At 37.6% G+C, this 18,173-nt stretch overlaps 1 protein-coding gene across 1 annotated transcript in view; it reads right to left on the bottom strand.

Moving 5' to 3' along the window:
* The window catches only part of TNFRSF19 (TNF receptor superfamily member 19), a 195,585-nt gene that overhangs the window by 155,887 nt on the left and 21,525 nt on the right, over positions 1 to 18,173 (bottom strand). The window contains exons 2-5 of the mRNA XM_042459865.1: positions 17,429 to 17,527; positions 16,228 to 16,338; positions 9,218 to 9,396; positions 8,235 to 8,320 (exon numbers count right to left, since the gene is read on the bottom strand). Coding sequence (XP_042315799.1) covers positions 8,235 to 8,320; positions 9,218 to 9,396; positions 16,228 to 16,338; positions 17,429 to 17,494 — 442 coding nt within the window. The 5' untranslated portion in view covers positions 17,495 to 17,527. The remainder of the gene's footprint in view (positions 1 to 8,234; positions 8,321 to 9,217; positions 9,397 to 16,227; positions 16,339 to 17,428; positions 17,528 to 18,173) is intronic.

Raw genomic sequence — 18,173 nt, 5'->3', positions numbered from 1 at the left:
CATAGCAAAATGGTGTCCCTAATAAAAAATGGAACATCAAGGTAAATTTATACTTTTTTGGAACATTTTCAAACCGTGTATGCTTAAATCCGTGTATAAAAAATCCGTGTATAAGAAGGACCGACTGTATGTCCAATATGCATAACTCTTGTTTGTATGAAGAGGGGGCCGTGATTCAACATAACTATCCTGAGTAAACAATCTTGGTCATATATAAACGTTCATACTTCCCACATTTTTGGAAAACTGGAATATTGTAGATGAAATGCTGATATAAGCCACACTAAGACACAATATATTAAACATTGTAGGATGTTGTTTTCATAAATATACTATAACCAATATTTGGGTAAAAATGATCTCCCCCATCCACCCCATTTCCTTGAAGTATAAAACTAGATATGGAGGTAGTATAAGCATAACAGGGAACAGTTTACTGAACAAAATTTTAAGGGCCAAATAATGGTCAGCAAATTCATCTATTCAGATCCTTTAATCAGCCCTGTATTATCTTAGTGTACATTTACTTTGCATCTGCCAGTATAGCCATATGGTTCTGTTGACTTTGAAGTGATATGAAAATTATCTATTAAAACTTTAGGTACTCAGTTAAACAAAGTGGAAAAACAAGATTTGGAATACTCTGAACAACAGGTGGTTATTACACAGACACAAAGTTTTCGTCTAATGTTCTTTTATATCTCTTTTTGTCCAAAAGATCTGAAAGTCGGGACAGATGCATGAGAAGTCATCTAGGCCTTGTATAAGTTTCTGACATGTTTCCTAATTGATATGAAAATAGCGACTGGCTATATCAAAGGAAAACAAAACTGGAAAATTCTTAAACCATTTTGTCAGTTCTCCTTACTGTGTGTGCAATTGTTCCCTTCATAGGTATTTCTTGAAAGTTTCTTTAGGTCTTATTTGGACATAGGAAATTCCTACTCTAAACATGGTTTCTCTTAATTTTATTTTGGCTTCAGCTTCATCCCATTTTTATTTCCTCATTTCCTTTGGTACATTGCTTTCCCTCTTCCTTCCTGTACAACAGCTGGTATGAAATGTAATGTTACTATCTTATTTCTTGACTTGTGTTTTGATATATAGAGGCCCACTGTTATTCTTTAAATGTGTGTGTGGGCATCAAGCCTAGCTTTGGGTTTTGAAGACAATGGGAGGACAACAGAGGCAACAGGAGAGAGGTCTGTCCAGTGAACAACTCGCCAGTCACCTAGTATTTGCCTTATTTCCCTGTAAAGAAAAATACAGACAGAAGGCTCTGTGCATGGTGATAACAGAGCAAAGCAAGTGTTTACGGCCTTAGAGAAAAGAATCAGTTATAAGTGTTCCTAATTTTTTCTTTTAAAGTCATCATAATCTTTCTTTGCTGCTGAAAAAGCACCTGTAATTTGAAAAATGAATTTTAATCAAGGCAAAACCATGCTTCATTGCTCAAATATAGGTCCAGAAGAACCCAGGAATGCAACAAACCAACATCTCAGGATGTTCTCGAACAAGTGGTCCTGAATACTGTATATTGTTGTGGCTTAAACTCTCATCATCTCATCTTACTGTGTTGACTAGGGCTGGTGGCAGCTACAGTCTAACAACATCTGGAGGACCACAACTGATTTATTTTAAAGAAGTACAAGCATAAATGCATTATGACTGCATGGTGAACTTGAAGATGTTCTCCCTTGCACTACCTAGTTTTCACTGTTTCTCGAGGAATACTGCAATATATCGGGAAATTCTTTGTGAAAGTATTTTGTTATATAGGTATGGTTTCACTGAAAGGGTTAAAAATGAAGCTTTATCTTTATGAAGACAGGAGGAACAGCAGTGCCGTTTACAACAGGATTTTGTTGTTGTGTGCCTTCAAGTCGTTTCCAACTTATGGCGACTCTAAAATAAGCCTGTCATGGATTTTTTAAGGCAAGATTTGTTCAGAGGAGGTTTACCATTGCCTTCCCTTGAAGCTGAGAGCATATAACTTGCCCCATGATCACCCCATGGGTTTCATAGTCAACTGGGGAATCAAACCTCAGTCTCTATCAGATTCTGACATGAACACTCAAACCACTAAGCCCTGCTGGTTTAATGGGATTACCTCTGCATAAAATTTGTAGTAATTTCAGACTGCCTATGTACTATGTACTATGGCTGGGCTTCCTCTTTCTCACCTCCGTCCTTTAATCTCTGTTCAGCATTCAGCTGCACGCATTATCACTTCCACCCACCGCACTGACCACATCTCTCCTGTGTTGGCATCCCTTCACTGGCTCCCCTCCCTTTCCCGCATTCAGTATAAGCTCCTGCTGTCAACATTTAAAGCCCTCCATGGGCTGGCCCCTCCTTACTTATCAGATCTTCTTTCTCCTCACCTTCCCACTCGGGCCCTCCGTTCTGGTAGTCAAGGTCTGCTGTCTCAGCCCAGGATTTCCTCTGCCCCATCCCGGATTCGCCCCTTTTCACTTGCTGCCCCTCACTCCTGGAACCTTCTTCCCCCACAAGCAAGAGCCATCACTTCTTTAACCAGCTTCAAAACTGAGTTGAAAACCATCCTGTTCAGAGAAGCCTTCCCAGGCATTGCATAATTGTCGCTTGCTATTTGGTGTTCTTTTGTTGTCTGTTTATCAAGCCATCTCCTGTATTTCTATGTACTATATATGCATTATCCTACTTGAGAGTATGTATTTTCCCTGGAAAATGATTAACCATCCATTAAGAACCCAAGCCCTCCCTCCAGTCCATCTGCCTTGGTCCAGGCCTTGGAGGTAGAGAGGAACTGCTGGACCTCTTACCCTTTCCCTCCATCACTCCCTTCTCCTTTTGTGTCATGTCTTTTTATATCGTAAGCCCGAGGGCAGGGAACCGTCTAACTAAAAAGATTGCATGTACAGGGCTGTGTAAATTTGCAGCGCTTCATAAATAAAGGTTAATAATAGTAATAATGTTGTTGTAAAAGGACATCCACAAAATAATTTTAAAATGCAGGAAAAGAGAAAGAAAAGTATAAAAGAGAGAAAAAATAGAATAGAAGTTTACCCTGGTCCTACATAGCTTGATAAAACTTGCACAGTTAATTTAAAGGCAATGGACGTGAGGAAGATTATAAACATTTTCTCTTTCATCTTCAACAAGAGAAATGCTGTTTTAAAAAAACCCAATGAGAGCAGCCTTCAAAGAATATGACGTTTGGGGGTGATTGTAAAACTTTAGGCAAAAAGGTTGCTATCCCACCAGACACATACACAGCTGCCCTCCTTTATATCTTTCTCTCCTCACTTTTTTGGACCCATTTTTCTTTATGGAAGCTTCCAGCATTGTACAAATCTAGGAATTCTGTCATTAACTCACTCCCCTGCCTTGTGCTGCATGACCAGAAGACCCAACAAAGCTTTATTATTTCTCAAGCTGCATCCACACTGCAGAAATAATCTGGTTTGACACGACTTTAACTGTGCTGGCAATATGCTATGGAATTTTGGGAATGGTGGTTTGTTGTGGCAGATCTTCTGGCACCAGAGCTTTGTTGTCCCTTATATAAAATGGCAAAATCAAAGTTTGCTATTGGATTTTTTAAAAAAATATATTTTTGAGCCATGGGTAGTTGAATCCACAGATAAAGAATTCATGGATATGGAGGGCCAAGGGTAGATTTGAGCAATCTTAGCTGAGGATCTAAGGCAAGGAATTCTACTTCCCTCAATATTAAAGTTTTAATAAGAAAAACACAGGCGGGGAAACCTATTTGCTTTTCCACATTTGGTGGTTGCAAGGAAATAGTCTACACGGATTTGTACACATCCTTCCTTGAGCCTTTTAACTGATTTAAATTACTCTTGAGGATGTTTTTCTAATTAGTCTGTTTTGACATACAGTGCACCCTTGGTATCTTCTGGGGTTTGGTTTCAGGATCCCCCATGGATACCAAAATCTGTGGATACTCATGTTCCATTAAATGCAATGGCACAGTAAGATGTTGTCCCTTGTATAAAATGGCAAAATCAGAGTTTGCCCTTTGGAATTTATATATTTTAAAAATATATATTTTCAAACTGTGGATGCTTGAATCCACGGATAAGGAGGGCTGAGTGTATATCTGGCTAAGTGCTCCAGTCCATGATGAAGCTCCTGTTCCTGCAGAAGAAAACTCCAAAGGAAATCTAAAAGTGTATGATGCCAACATTGACTGCCAAGTGCCGGTCACACTCAACTGTGCAGAAGTGGTGTGCCAAATTTCAGTGTGAACATTTTGAGATAAAAGATGGAGCAAGGACTGGGAGATCTTCAATGGTGCCTACTCCTGAAATGATTATGTTCATGGCCTGATTTTGACAGATTGACAAATCTCAGCTAAAACAACTGCTGAGATACTAGCACCACCTTGTAATGAGATCACAGGTTAAAACCAAATTTCATTAACAATTTAAGAGTGTGTGTGGATTACATAGGCCTTTAAAATTACAGGCTTCTGCACTGAAGGACAATAGTATTCATCATTTTCATTCTCTTCATTATGTGCAAATAGGACTCCTCTTGGGACCATGATGGGAGCAGAGTTAAGCCACCCCTCTCCTTATAGTATGGTACCAATCTGGACAAAGTAAACCACAACAGTGGTTCAGGGGCATTTGCAGCCAGTTTCAGGCAAAAGAAATCACTCAAAAGGCTCAGAAGGCTTTCAGGATCTCCAGGGGAGCTTAAAAAGTGAGATTGGGGGTCCACATGATGTGGCCCACAGGCCACACTTTTGTCACCACAGCTAGAAGGTAGTAGCTGGTGACAATTGTATGACTAGCAGAGCCAGCATGGCCCAATAAGGAGCCACTTTAAACCCCCTTGCTTGGATAAAATAAAACATAAAAACAAAACACAGGGGCCTCTTTCCAAGTAGTAGTACCAACCAGAAGGAGACTCACTAAATCAACTGCTGAATGATAAACCAACCATTATGTAAATCCTGTTGGTTCAATGGGTTTGTTACTGTAGTTAGACTAGCAATGAATTAACTTCACTGAATTAAACTGCCATTCAAAACATTTCTAAAACTTAAATGAAGGGTAAAACAGAAGATAAAACTATGCTTATCAATGTGAATACTTATAAAAATATATGTAAATGCTCAACAGTTGATAAAACTACAGCGCTGGCGACAGATGAAGAATGTTACATGTTATTAATTTTATATTTTGCAACATGTGATATTCTCAGCAGCCTCGATCTAAAATCAATATGTCACTTTTCAATAGCTTGACGATTATTTGGCATAATTAACTGTGTCTGATTTTCATTACTTTTTTTAAAAAATCCCATCTGGAAGAAAGATACATGCACAAAATACATCATGCTTTCATTCAATGTTTTTCCTTTTAATTTCAGTTTTAAAAAACAAAAATTGCACTACCAGCATATAATGAAATCTTCCCACAATAAGATGCAGATTTGTGTGAGCATGGTATTTAAAATGTACTGGGGCAAAAACATCATTGGCTATTATCAAATCATACAGAATTCAATGTTTACTCTATAAAGTTTACCCAAGAACAATTACAATTCTCATGGCCTTTTACAATCCTTACTTGTCCACTGTGGAATCCTTTCAACTTTCTGATGGTCTTTTAACAACCAGCAACCAGTTTTTTCATGAGTAAATATTTAAACCACAACTCTGTTTTAAAAGGTCTGCAGACAGAGAGAAGATGAAAGCTAGTCCAGAAATTTATAGCTAACTGGGTAATAATCAACTGCTACCCACATTCTGCAGTCCTCATTAACGTCCCAGTCATATCATGGGACTTTTGCTCAGGAAATCTGTTTCCCCAACTTAGCCTCAAGAGCAAACAAAAAATTGCCAAAGTATACACATTGTGATTAATTTATATAGACAGGTATTTAATAGTTGCCCCTTTCATCTATTTCAAATACAAAATTAGCAGTGCAGGATGCCTACTTCATTTATAAAGGAAGTGATAAATAAACGACTAAGTACAGTATGCTTTTTAATGGCTCAAAATTATAGTCATATTTTATATTATTTTTTCTATACTACTATGTCTATATTTCATCCTATTTTATTATTTACATAGTACCAGTTTATTATTATATTGCACTTTATTATGCAAGCATTTTTTTTTCCTATGCTGATCTTATAAACAACAGCATGTACTGGTGATACAGTATTGCTTATATTTGTAGGGCTTTTTGCTGTACCATTTTTGGTCTACACTGGATCTTCACATAATACTTCAAAAAATTTATACAAGATCTAGACATAAATAAACTAGAAGGAACTATACTATAGCTTAGCTATCTAATAGTATCAATATATTTATATTAAAAATTGGATAACAATTTGTTATAAAGCATAAACATTGTATATACTCATGTATAAGTCTAGAAATTTAAGTAAAAAGATTGACCCCTAAAAACCTGAGTCAACTTTTCCATGGGTCAAGGTAAGTACTGTACTTCAACTCTTATTTAAAAAAGAAACCATCCTCTGAGTGTAATTTGACCAGGAAACACTGACTCTCTCATCCAGTCAACCTTTAGGATGAGCGATTTGTAAAACATTTTGGCATTGTTTGCATCATCCTATAGATCCTTTGATACATGAACCTAAGTTTTACCTTCGACCTATCCACAGGTCATAACAAAATCCACAATTCTATCCCCAAAACCTGTCCCTAACCTATACATGAAGTCAACTTATAGTTAAGTATATATGATAATTACATTTGTATAGAAATTTTAAATAACATGTTTCTGTTTGAAGGGAGCAGGTCCTGCATTGCCAATCCTTCCATATTCAAAACATTACAAGTGTTACCTGCCACAACATGATGTATAGTGAAGTGCTCTTATTCTCTGTTATAGTCACCAATGCACCCTCTACACCAGTGGTTCCCAACCTGTGGGTCGGGACTCCTTTGGGGGTCGAACGACCCTTTCACAGGGGTCGCCTAAGACCATCAGAAAACACATATTTGCATGTAGCAATGAAAATAATTGTATGGTTGGGGGTCGCCACAACATGAGGAACTGTATTAAAGGGTCGCGGCATCAGAAAGGTTGGGAACCACTGCTCTACACAATCCCATGCCAGTCTTCCCCTAATTTTCTGTTCACACACCTCACCCCAAATCAATCAATGTTTTATGGCTGCTGAGTCCCTTCAGATTTTTAAATGATGCTCTTTTTGTAGTTCTATAAACCTTGGAGCTTGTTTGATACCAGTCTGTTGATATCATTTTCTTGGGATAGGGTGAATCTGACATTTCTTACAGAGCTAGTTACATGCCTCCATTGACAGGAGTCCAAAAATGATGCCCATTGCAGCTATCCAGGAGTAACAAAGTAATCTGGCAAGTTCAGCAGGTGTGTCTGAGTAGCTGTCTAACAAGAGATAGGCTCTTCCTCTATGTTAACATCAGGGAAGAAAGAGGAAGAGAGCATAGTATCATTTGGGACTATCAATTTGAGAGTGAGTAAACTGTTAGCCTGAGAGACAGTGAGAGATTCAGACTAAATCTGTTTCTGTCCCATACAGAAGAGATCCAAGATTACAGTTAGTGTAGCCATACACTATAATACATTTGTTTCTTTTGCTCCTTAGTGTAAGTTTGGTGTATTGATCCTTCTTTTACATCTTTTACATTCTTTTACTGCCCTTTTCTTATAAGTTTCATTTTAAATTTTTAATAAATCCAGTGACATAATTTCTTTGTAAGCCTTGCCCACAAAACAATATCATCAGCGTCACCTACTGTGTCTAAGTTTATAAAGAACAATCATGCTTCAAGCCCAGCCAACAGAATTTGGCAAAGAGGGAGTGATGGCAGTGACACTACCTGAGTTTGCCTTTGGAATATTTAGTTATTAATAATGGGGCACAGCATATATCACATCCATTAAGAAAACTGGGAAGAATTCTTCCAGAGTGTGTAAGATATCAGCACATTTTTTGTTTCTTCAGTAAAATCAATGTGTAATAAAATGGTTAAACTTTGGATCATATCCTATTACCCAGCTACCACATTTTAAGAAATGAAGAAGTTGTGCCATATGCTCAAATATTTCTCTACCTCTTAAAAAGTACCGTAAGTTGACTTTAGTGATGTAACATTTGCTTTTCTTGGAATGGTAGTTACAACATCAAATCAATTTCAGTTTTCATAATACATTCAAACTATGCCTAAAAATGCCCGTTTTAATATCAGAGCACTTACAGTGTGGTTCATGAGGAGGAGGAGGATCACCACAAGGAACACACTCCATATCCTGGAACCCCCCAAGTTTTGTCTTTCTGTAGAAACTGGAATATAGAGAAAGATCACATATTTCTCATATCTGACCTCTAGAGATTTTTAACATAATTGGGAAAAGGGGCTTAATTTCCAAGATATGATAAAGGGACACAAGAGGACAGCTCTGTCAAAAATTTGTGAAATCATACAAAAAGACAGAAACTGGAGATTAAGATTCAGATGATTGAGAACTTTCAGCTTGTTATCCAGGGATGCATATGAAGAGACTGACTTAATTGTTTAATCATTTTTTTCACCACTTATTTCACAGTGACGGCTGCCAATTTTGCCCATGATCCATCCTTTTACTATGGCTATATCATTATATAGTGGCGCTCTCTGGTAACGTGGAGAGTCAACAGCAGGAGAGGTCTTTTTCACTAGGAACTCCATCCATCCTCACACCTGAGTTACATGATGACACACATGAAGCCTTTAAAAAAAAATCTTGCTTACAAGAAAAACTAAGCTGCATGTTGGTCTATTTTTAAAATACTATCTGCTAGTTGTATTATGACAAAGCAGCAGAGATACCCACTGTTCAAAGACAATGCCATCTATCTGAAAAAGTCCCATGTATAGTAATTTTAAAGGAAACAATTCAATAATATTAAGAAAACATTTTAAATGCACAGGGAATACAGCAGTTTGAAAATCAGTTTAGAATACTATTGAGTTATCTATGATTCTATGAGTCTATATAAAGTTTGTCATTATTTCATCATAAGCTAGTGAAGCAAGAGAAGTATGGATAGTTATCAGTTTTCATGAGCAGAAAGTATTTGGTTTATAATGGCAAAGCAAGCCAAGACTAAGAACACATGGCTCTCTAAATCTAAATTTATCTGTACTAAGGCTACAGATACTTTATGCGCAATTTTGTTGTGACACTTTCTGCAACTCACCCTGGTAAGCAGTCTCCACAAACAGCATTGCTGGTAGCAGAACAATTGGCTTTCTGAAACCGATTTACTATAGCACAGTCCAAACACGGTTTGCATTTCTGAAAACCCCAGTCCTCCTTGAATCTGTTTGGCCTACATGTCATGCACTGGGCATCTTCCCCATATCCAAAGCCGCATTCCTGGAGGGATTAAAAAGCAAGAACACACTGTTCAGAAATATAGAAGCATGAATAAAGGGAGACTTGAAGGATGAGATAAAGACTCAGTGTAATTATTTCTGAGAATACGGACCTTCTAGAGACAAAAGCAAGCCTTTCAGCATGTTGAAATGTGCCTTTCACTACTAATAATCTCCTTTACTTCTACAAGAAATGCTTATTCATCTACTTTATTTGAGAAACCACTGAGCATTTGAATGATAAAGGGCTCCATGGACTCCCACTGCTACATTATTACAGGCTTATAGGAATTATTGAGCTGTCCATTTTTTAATTAAGGCAGGTATGTGAAAGTTAAGAAGCTGGAACATGTGAAGTTTTCAGACAGTTTGATTAGAAGAGAAAAAAATTATAATTTTGAAATAATTAAGCCCAAAAAGTGCATGACTAGCAACAGTTGATAATATGTGTGTTACAGTGCCTGTAATTAACAAAAAGGCATGGATGGTTTTTAAAAAATCACACAAACCTTCCCTGCAAATACAGAATATTATTATACTTTCTCTGGTGCGTTACAGAGCGCCGAGAAGCGGCGGTCTGCCGCCGCCACCGGTTGCAGTGCAAAGGAGCCCCAGCGTCCAAACCGCGCGGCTCCTCCGCGCTGCAAATAAGAAGCCCCAAAATGGCACTTCTCTTTGCGGCGCGCTAATGACGTTGCGAGGTGCCAATGGCGCACTCACTGCATCATTTGTGCTGTGTGACGTGCGGATGCAACACGTCTGCTACGTCAAGATGGCGGCCCCCATGTGGAACAGGCGCTGCCATTTTGTACGGACTCGGTCCGTGTTAGGGTTAAGGGTGTCCGGAAGGGATGCCCCTTCTCAACCCTAATACGTATCGAGGCAACCCTAGCATGCCGCTTCGGTGTGTCTGTAATACGCCTCAGATTATTTAATTGCAGCCCATGAGTTTGAAGATCAGTTTCTATTTAAATGCATATTTTAGCAATTCTGCAATTTTAGCAAATACAGCTTGAATCTCCCTTATTTGAAATGTTTGGGATCAGAAGTGTTTGGGATTTCAGATTTATTTATTTATTTATTTATTTATTTTGGGATATTTGCATATATATAATGAAATATCTTGTAGATAGGACCTAAGTCTAAACATAAAATGTATTCCTGTTTCATATATACTTTATACACATTGCTTGAAGGGAATTTTACACATAATATTTTTAATATTTTTGTGCATGAAACGAAGTTTGTGTACATTGAACTGTCAGAAAGAAAATGTGTCGCTATTACAGTCACCCATGTTTTTGGACAATTTTGGAGTTCCTGATAAGGGATGCTTAACCTGTGTATGGGTGCAAATAACTAAGAAATTTGTTCCCTACTCTTCAAAATGCTTTGCCAATTGTGGTTCACATATAGATTAGGACCACAGATTGCAATCAATAATGTAGACTTGAGAAATAGCAGCATGAAATGCCAAATAAAACAGTTTGGGGAAGGGCAGTAAAAGGTCTTTGCCTAGTAATGAAATGGTGGAGGGATCAGGCAATGCACCCTGGGACAGAATTTCATGAGTGATGTGCCAAAATTGAGAAGGTGCTTTCTCTAATCACTATAGACGTCACATCATACAGGGGAATAACCTTGCAGATGGCCTCTAAAGAAGCGCTCAGTGGACAGACAAGATGATGTAGGTGTAGACTGCAAATTAAGTTGTATTTGTGGTGGGAGGTTCATGACAAAGCCTTGCCTTCTCTTTCTCACATTTTCATACCTGTTCTGATGGCACAGGACAGGGATAACCTGGGTCTCAAGGGAAGTTACTTTTCTGTTGATAATGGAGCTGAAATTTTTATTGCCTACAAGGGCCCCACAAGGCCAAGAGGAGGAGTGGTCTTTGCCTGCATTGAGATCCCTCCAGAGCAACTGAATTACAACAACTGATACAAATATAGACCTATGACTCTGCCATTGTCACCTGCTCATGTATTATTTTAAGCATTATTTTGCCTGATAAAGAAGCCAATGGGCCTTTAAAAGCTTGCAGTATTATTTTGTGCATTTCAGTTGGCCACAAAGTTATCGCTCTTTTGTGGATTTTGTTATATCCAGTTGGCTATTGCTTCCATGCCACTCTGAAAACTTGAAAAGGCTTCCTCATGGTATGATGCTAATAATGGAGTGTACGTGATATAAAATGCCATCTAGCCATACAGATTTGGCTCAAAAATGTCTTCACATTTCCCTCACCTTATAAAGAAGTGCAATACATGCACTCTCATTAACCAAGCAACCGAGACACATTTCTTCTTCCCCTTCTTCCCAATATCTGTCTCTTCAAGAGCAGTTTTGCATTGTTTCATAGAGTACCAGAAAAATCATCAAAACATATCTGTTTTTCATTTTATGGAGTGGGTACCAAGAACATTCATTAGGCAAGCTTCTGCCTTTGGATTTAACTCTACAGAGCAAACTCCCACTTCCACTACAAACTTGATAAGTTTATTATTGTCCCAATTACATCATACTTTGTTTCCAATTCTAGTAGGACAAGAAAGAGTTTGGAGAGGATAGACTGAATTACAAAAAAGGAATGTTGCAAAGTAAATCAGTCAATATTTAAGTATACACTTTACGTCTAGATGACAAATGCAATGGTTTCCTATTGACATGCCAGCTTATAGGTTTGCAGTCTCATTCCTGGTAAAGACTGATGAAAATCCAGCTCATCTTCAAGATAAATGCCTAAATCCAATTACTGGTCCCAACTAGAGTAGATCCACTCAATCATGAGATTTACATAAGTGTTGATTTACCATTCAGCAGTTCATTCAACTGGCTTGCTCTAGTTGGAACTAGCAATTGGATTTAGACCCTTGAGTTCCTCCTCTGAGCCTTCCTTTTAAGTTATAATTTCCCAGTTGCTTTCTACCTGGCTGGGAAAACCTTTCCCTGTTCTTCATGTACATTCCTGCGATTACAACCAGTTCGGTCCAGTTTTATTAAAATAACTTGCCAACTCTACACATTCACTTTGCCTTTAGGTAACAGCTGAAAGACTCTCTCACTTGACTGCTTTTGCCTACTGAGTGGCTTTTGGCACCCACCTTGTTTAAAAAAGAATATCTTGGTATAGTGTTGATTAGTTGCAGATTATGAGATTGTATAATGCCTACTAAAAGAAAATATAGTCACTCAGTTCACATTCTTCCTCAGTTATTAGAATGATTCTGTAACAAAGTACAGTTGTTATTCTAGCTGGATCAACAACTATCCAGAATAAATAGTAGTAAATTTCACTCTCAGCCCTTCTCTTATGCATTTCTTAATAGCCTGTTAATTCAATGGGAGCCAAGTCAGCATTACAGTTAAAGACCTTTGTTGTCTTGATGCATATGTTTGTTCTATATAACCAAACAAGTCTACAAATCATATTAACATATGACATATTAACAATATACTGTGGACTCTTGGTATCTGCTGGGGTTTGGTTCCATGACACCCTGTGGATACCAAAATCCATGGATGTTCAAGTCCCATTAAACACAATGGGTAATAAAATGGTGTCCCTTATATAAAATGGCAAAATCCATGGATATGGAGGGTCAACTGTACATCAGACGATATTGGTACAGTACATACTTTCACATGTTTTCCCTCCTATTTGCACATGTTCTGCCACAAGTTACCAAATTAAGTGCAAAATAGCCAGGCTACTGTTTAGTCTCACATAGAGTTGACCCACTAAATCAATGGACTTATCTATGTATTGACTCATCATTCAACAAGTGATTCAATGAGCCTGCTCTAGTTGGTAGTGACTGGTAGGATGTAGGCCAATGGGTTGCACACTTTCAAAGAACGCTTTACAAAACTTAGGATATATTTTCTCTTTTTGCTGTTGTCCCATGTATATACACATGGGATATACATTACTGTGAAAGAAGCGGACAGGCAGAACAGTAGGGATGCATTACAACTAATCCCTTAAGTGTAAAAATGTAATCAAAAGCATAAAATTTATAAATACTGTATAAGCTACTCTTGCTATATGTGAGTTTCCCGACATTTTAATTTTCAAAACCCTCTTCTACTGGCTTAAAACCCTCTTCTCTGGGCTTATGACACAAGTAACCCTTTAAACAAAAATCATACCAGTTTCCAATTCCTGGTATTTACAGATGGAGATGGTAAGAAATATGCCTGAAATTCAGCATATTTGTTCCCATCCCAGTCCATACTGACAGGCAATCTTCTGTCTCACTCCATCGTTGGCTTTTATTCATTCAGTCTTCACTGTGGTTTCCTTTTGCTAATAAATAACTACGTAAGACTATATTCTCCTCAGGGCAAGGAATACATGTATTCATAATGTTCTGACAAATGGTAGTAAATGGGGAGGATGATATCATGAATAAATATCTTGAAAGATAGCTACATCTATCATAACTTTCCCTAAAATGCTAACTGAACTAAAGGTAGGAAAAGCAATTTGTTTCTAAAAAAGAATAGACTGAAATGTACATAATGTAGCTAGACATAGTTTTCAAAATATTTTGTTTGAAAGAGCTAATTTTGAAAGACAAAAAATGCTATCCAGTAATTGCTTCAAAATAGTTCTCTTTGAAAGACTTGCCAAAGATACAGAAGATATGTTTTAAGTAGCACACACAGTAAACCAGTTTCCTGAGTTACTCCTCAGGGATTGCTATGGTAAAAGAAAACATGATGACCTAATATATGTCTAAAGGACACAGAATTGGGCAGAATATAAATAGTTCTCCAGAAATTATTAATGACCTTTTCTTCAGAGACTGATGTGGGCAATCCTTGGCAGGATTTGTATCCTGAAAGGCAGGATATAAAACAAAATGTAATAAAACAAACAAACTAGTTAGGAAAAAAGGCTTAACTCCCTCTTCCACTTCATAGCTCGATGCAGGCAGTAAAAGGGTGGTATTAGGAGCCTAGAGGATAGATTAATTTTAGCTTAATTTACTAGATTTGGTCTTTCATCCTGTCTACCAGAAATGAAAGGCAATGGAGGCAATGCAGTAGCTTGGCACTATCATGTGGCACTTACCACTACTACACACATGAACAGATGGTAAAAGAAAAACCAGACCTTTGCGTATTTGATATCCTGTGTAAATCTGGGTGTTCCTTCTTTGGACTAGAGGATTTTTTGAAGTACAGGTATCGTCTTATCTCTATGCCCTCAACATTTTTTTAGTCTTAGAACTATATAGATCTCTTCTGGTCTTTTATAAAAACTTATTTTGAAAAGAACAAAATTACACATTTCCATGTGTCTAGGAAGTTAGGAGCTGTACAGATGGGCAGAAAGGGGCACCAAATCATAGCCATGGCAACAGCATGTTGTGGCAATGATCTGATCGGAAAAGGAGCCGTGAAACGCGGTTCCTTTTTCCACTGCTGCAGAGGCATCATAAGTGCCTTGATGCAGCCCTATGACATCCCTCATGCGCTGTGCCATTTGGATGTAGCACATGAGGCACGTCATCATGGGGTGGCCCATGTAAACGGTGGCACGCCAAAATGGCACCCTACCAAGCCCTTATTTTGGCCCCAGGCCAGCACAAAGCACCGGTTTTATAAAAGTATGATGAACACAAAAAGGGAGCAAAATTTCAAATACATCAACATCAATGGCAACTGTAAAGAAACCCCTCCAAACCACAGGGTAACTGATTTTTCAGTGTCAAAGAAACATCATCTCACAGATTTGCATAAGAATACAGCAATGCACATTGTCTATTTTACTATTGATATATTCAATAAAAGGTAGCCTGGCATCATAAAAGTAGTCAACTGTGCCTATATTTTTCAACATTGTCAATTTAGAGGAGATCCCAGAGATTTTGGCCAGCTTTTTTCCTCTAAAATTGATGCAGTCAACTAACCAAACTGTCCCTTGTGACCCAGAAACTAGTCTGTTATTATTATGCTGTGGTAACAAGAGGTACTTGCAACAGAAAGACCTTATCATCTTTACATATACCACAGCTTGCCTCATATTTGCAATAGACTGGAAATTCATCATGATTTATCTTTAAACAGATGGAGAACCCATCTAAAGGCCTTGACACTTATGAAGAAGAGGTTTCAGTATGTCTGGCCTAATGGTTACTATCATCTGTTCTTACTGTTTTCCAAACGGTGTGTAAGTTTCACTGACTTCAATCTGTGAAAGTTGACTGAAGTCTATGAAAGTTTATGCTACCAACCTCTTTCTTTCCGTTAGTTTCAAAGGAGCTGCAAGATCCCTTTGTTACAATATCCCTGAACACAAATGCAGTTATGGCATTCAAAAATATTATGAAAAAGCTCCGTTATCTTAAACAAAACACAACAGAGCAGTGAAGAAAGATCGTATTGTTCTAAAATGTTCCTGTAACTTTTAAGCTCATGGATTTTTTTAGCAAATCTTTTCAAAGCACCCAGAAACCACAACCCTTCATTTCAAAAAATCCCTCTTGAGTAGAATATAGCTAAGGATATAGGAACTACATAGTTTAACTTTTTTAAAAGAATGGAATAGTCTTAGATGTTATTTCAAAAATGTTAAATCCCGCTTAACATCTTAACCCTTATCATGCCATAAAAATAACTTTGCCAGTGAATCACATTGCAAACATGAGATTTTCAAAACAGCTATTCTGCATTTCCAAGCGTTAGTTCACCACCAACTGTGGCTCAATATACATACATATCTAAATAGTATTCAATTTAATTTTCAAGCTAATTATACTAGTAGCAAAAACAAATAACATCATACAAATAATGTACAGAACTTTCACATTAATATGCATACCTTAGATAGTTCCATACCAGGTCCACACTGTTCACACAACATACACTTTCCATCATGATCTCTGAACTCTTGTTCTCTGCAACCACCCGTTTCACAAATTACAGTGTATGACTAAAAATAAAATAGGAATTATAGTGATGCTTCTGTTTATCATTTTCATTTAACATTTCTAACTCTATAATCCTATACGTGTCCACACAACAATGTTCTGTTAAATCCAACTGGATATAGTCCCCAGTACGTATATATAGGATTTACTGAATCCCTCTTGATTCAATTGGTCTATTCTAGTCAGGACTACTAGTGGAAATTAGGCCAATTAGAATCACAGAGTTGGAGGAGACCCCAAGGGCCATCCAGTCCAACCCTCTGCCAGGCAGGAACACACAAAACACTCCTGACAGATGATGATCCAGCCTCTGTTTAAAAACCTCCAAAGAAGGAGACTCCACCACTTCCCAAGGGAGTGTGTTCCACTGCCAAATAGCTCTTACTGTCAGGAAGTTCTTCCTAATATTGAGGTGGAGTCTCTTTTCCTGTAGTTTGAATCCATTGCTCTGTGTCCTAGTCTCTGGAGCAGCAGAAAACAAGCTTGCTCCCTCCTCAATATGACATCCCTTCAAATATTTAAACATGGTTATGATGTCACAACCTTCTCTTTTCCATACCCTGCTCCCTAAACTCCTCCTTACAGAGCCTGGTTTCCAGACCTTTCACTGTTTTGGTTGCCCTTCTCCAGACATGATCCAGCTTGTCAATATCCCTCTGGAATTGTGGTGTCCAGAACTGGGTACAGTATACCAGGTAAGAGCTGACTAAAAAGTAAATTCTAGATGCAACATCCAAACATAGAACTAGACAAACCCAAAATAATTGACTTTCCTTTTTTGTAGACATTTTGTAGACATTTTAAAGCTAAGACAACCTGGCAATATATTCTTGTGATATAACTGAGACTATGGTTAACATCCTACAGTTGTTTGGAGATAATCTGACTCATTTCAAGGGAACATATTTAAATGGTATTTACCCATAAAGTAGACTTATTATCTCTGAATCACAAAATTAGTTTCCTTTGTGCCACCAATTAACTATTCAGACCTGTTAATTTAGTTATTCAGAGTACAAAAGAATGTACTCAGGTAAAACATCGCAGCATAAATTTACAATACAAAGCAAAAAGTGTTGCTTATATACTTACATAATATATCAGAAGTATCAACAGCTTCACTATAAAGAGCCACCACTGAGACCTTTCTATAGCCATTTCTGAAATCTTCCCTTTAGTAATGTATTAAATCTGCAAACAAAGAAAATGATTTTAAATCCTTGGAATGGAAGATACACACTGTGATCATAATACACAACTAGACATAACAGAGCATGACCAATTAAGTCTCATTTCAATATATCTCCTAGACTGAGCTGATACAAGGTGGGGGAAGTGACAGGACTGGGATAAAGAAGACCTTATTTACAATCACAAGAACTGTATTCTTCTAGTTGAATTGTATTCAACTTCTATTCGATTGTATTCAGCCTAGTTGAATTGTACTCATCTCAGCCTAGTCACTGCTGTGGTACTCCCATATCCATTTAAATCAGTTTCAGTTCAGCCAGCAATGGATCAAATCTCATTTTCAAATTTTGTTTTAGAATAAACTTTTTTTCAAAACAGGAATTTAACTATATACTGTTTGGTATGACTAGTATGCACTAGTCATACCAAAAAAAAGTACTGTTATATTTATGTCTGTAAGTGATTCTGTGTAAGGAATGGTGATATACTCCAAATATGCTTTCTCAACTTGATTTATTGGTCACTGTACACTAGATACACTGTAGACATCCATTAGTTGTTGACTTCTGGGTTCAAGTCAAGTTAGGGCTGTTACTTCCAATGACTAAAGAAGCTGCAGTTTCAGTTAGCCTGGATATGCAACATA

The sequence above is a fragment of the Sceloporus undulatus genome, chromosome 3 (assembly GCF_019175285.1).
Source record: "Sceloporus undulatus isolate JIND9_A2432 ecotype Alabama chromosome 3, SceUnd_v1.1, whole genome shotgun sequence".
NCBI lineage: Eukaryota > Metazoa > Chordata > Lepidosauria > Squamata > Phrynosomatidae > Sceloporus > Sceloporus undulatus.
This window is presented reverse-complemented; position numbering and strand designations above follow the sequence as displayed.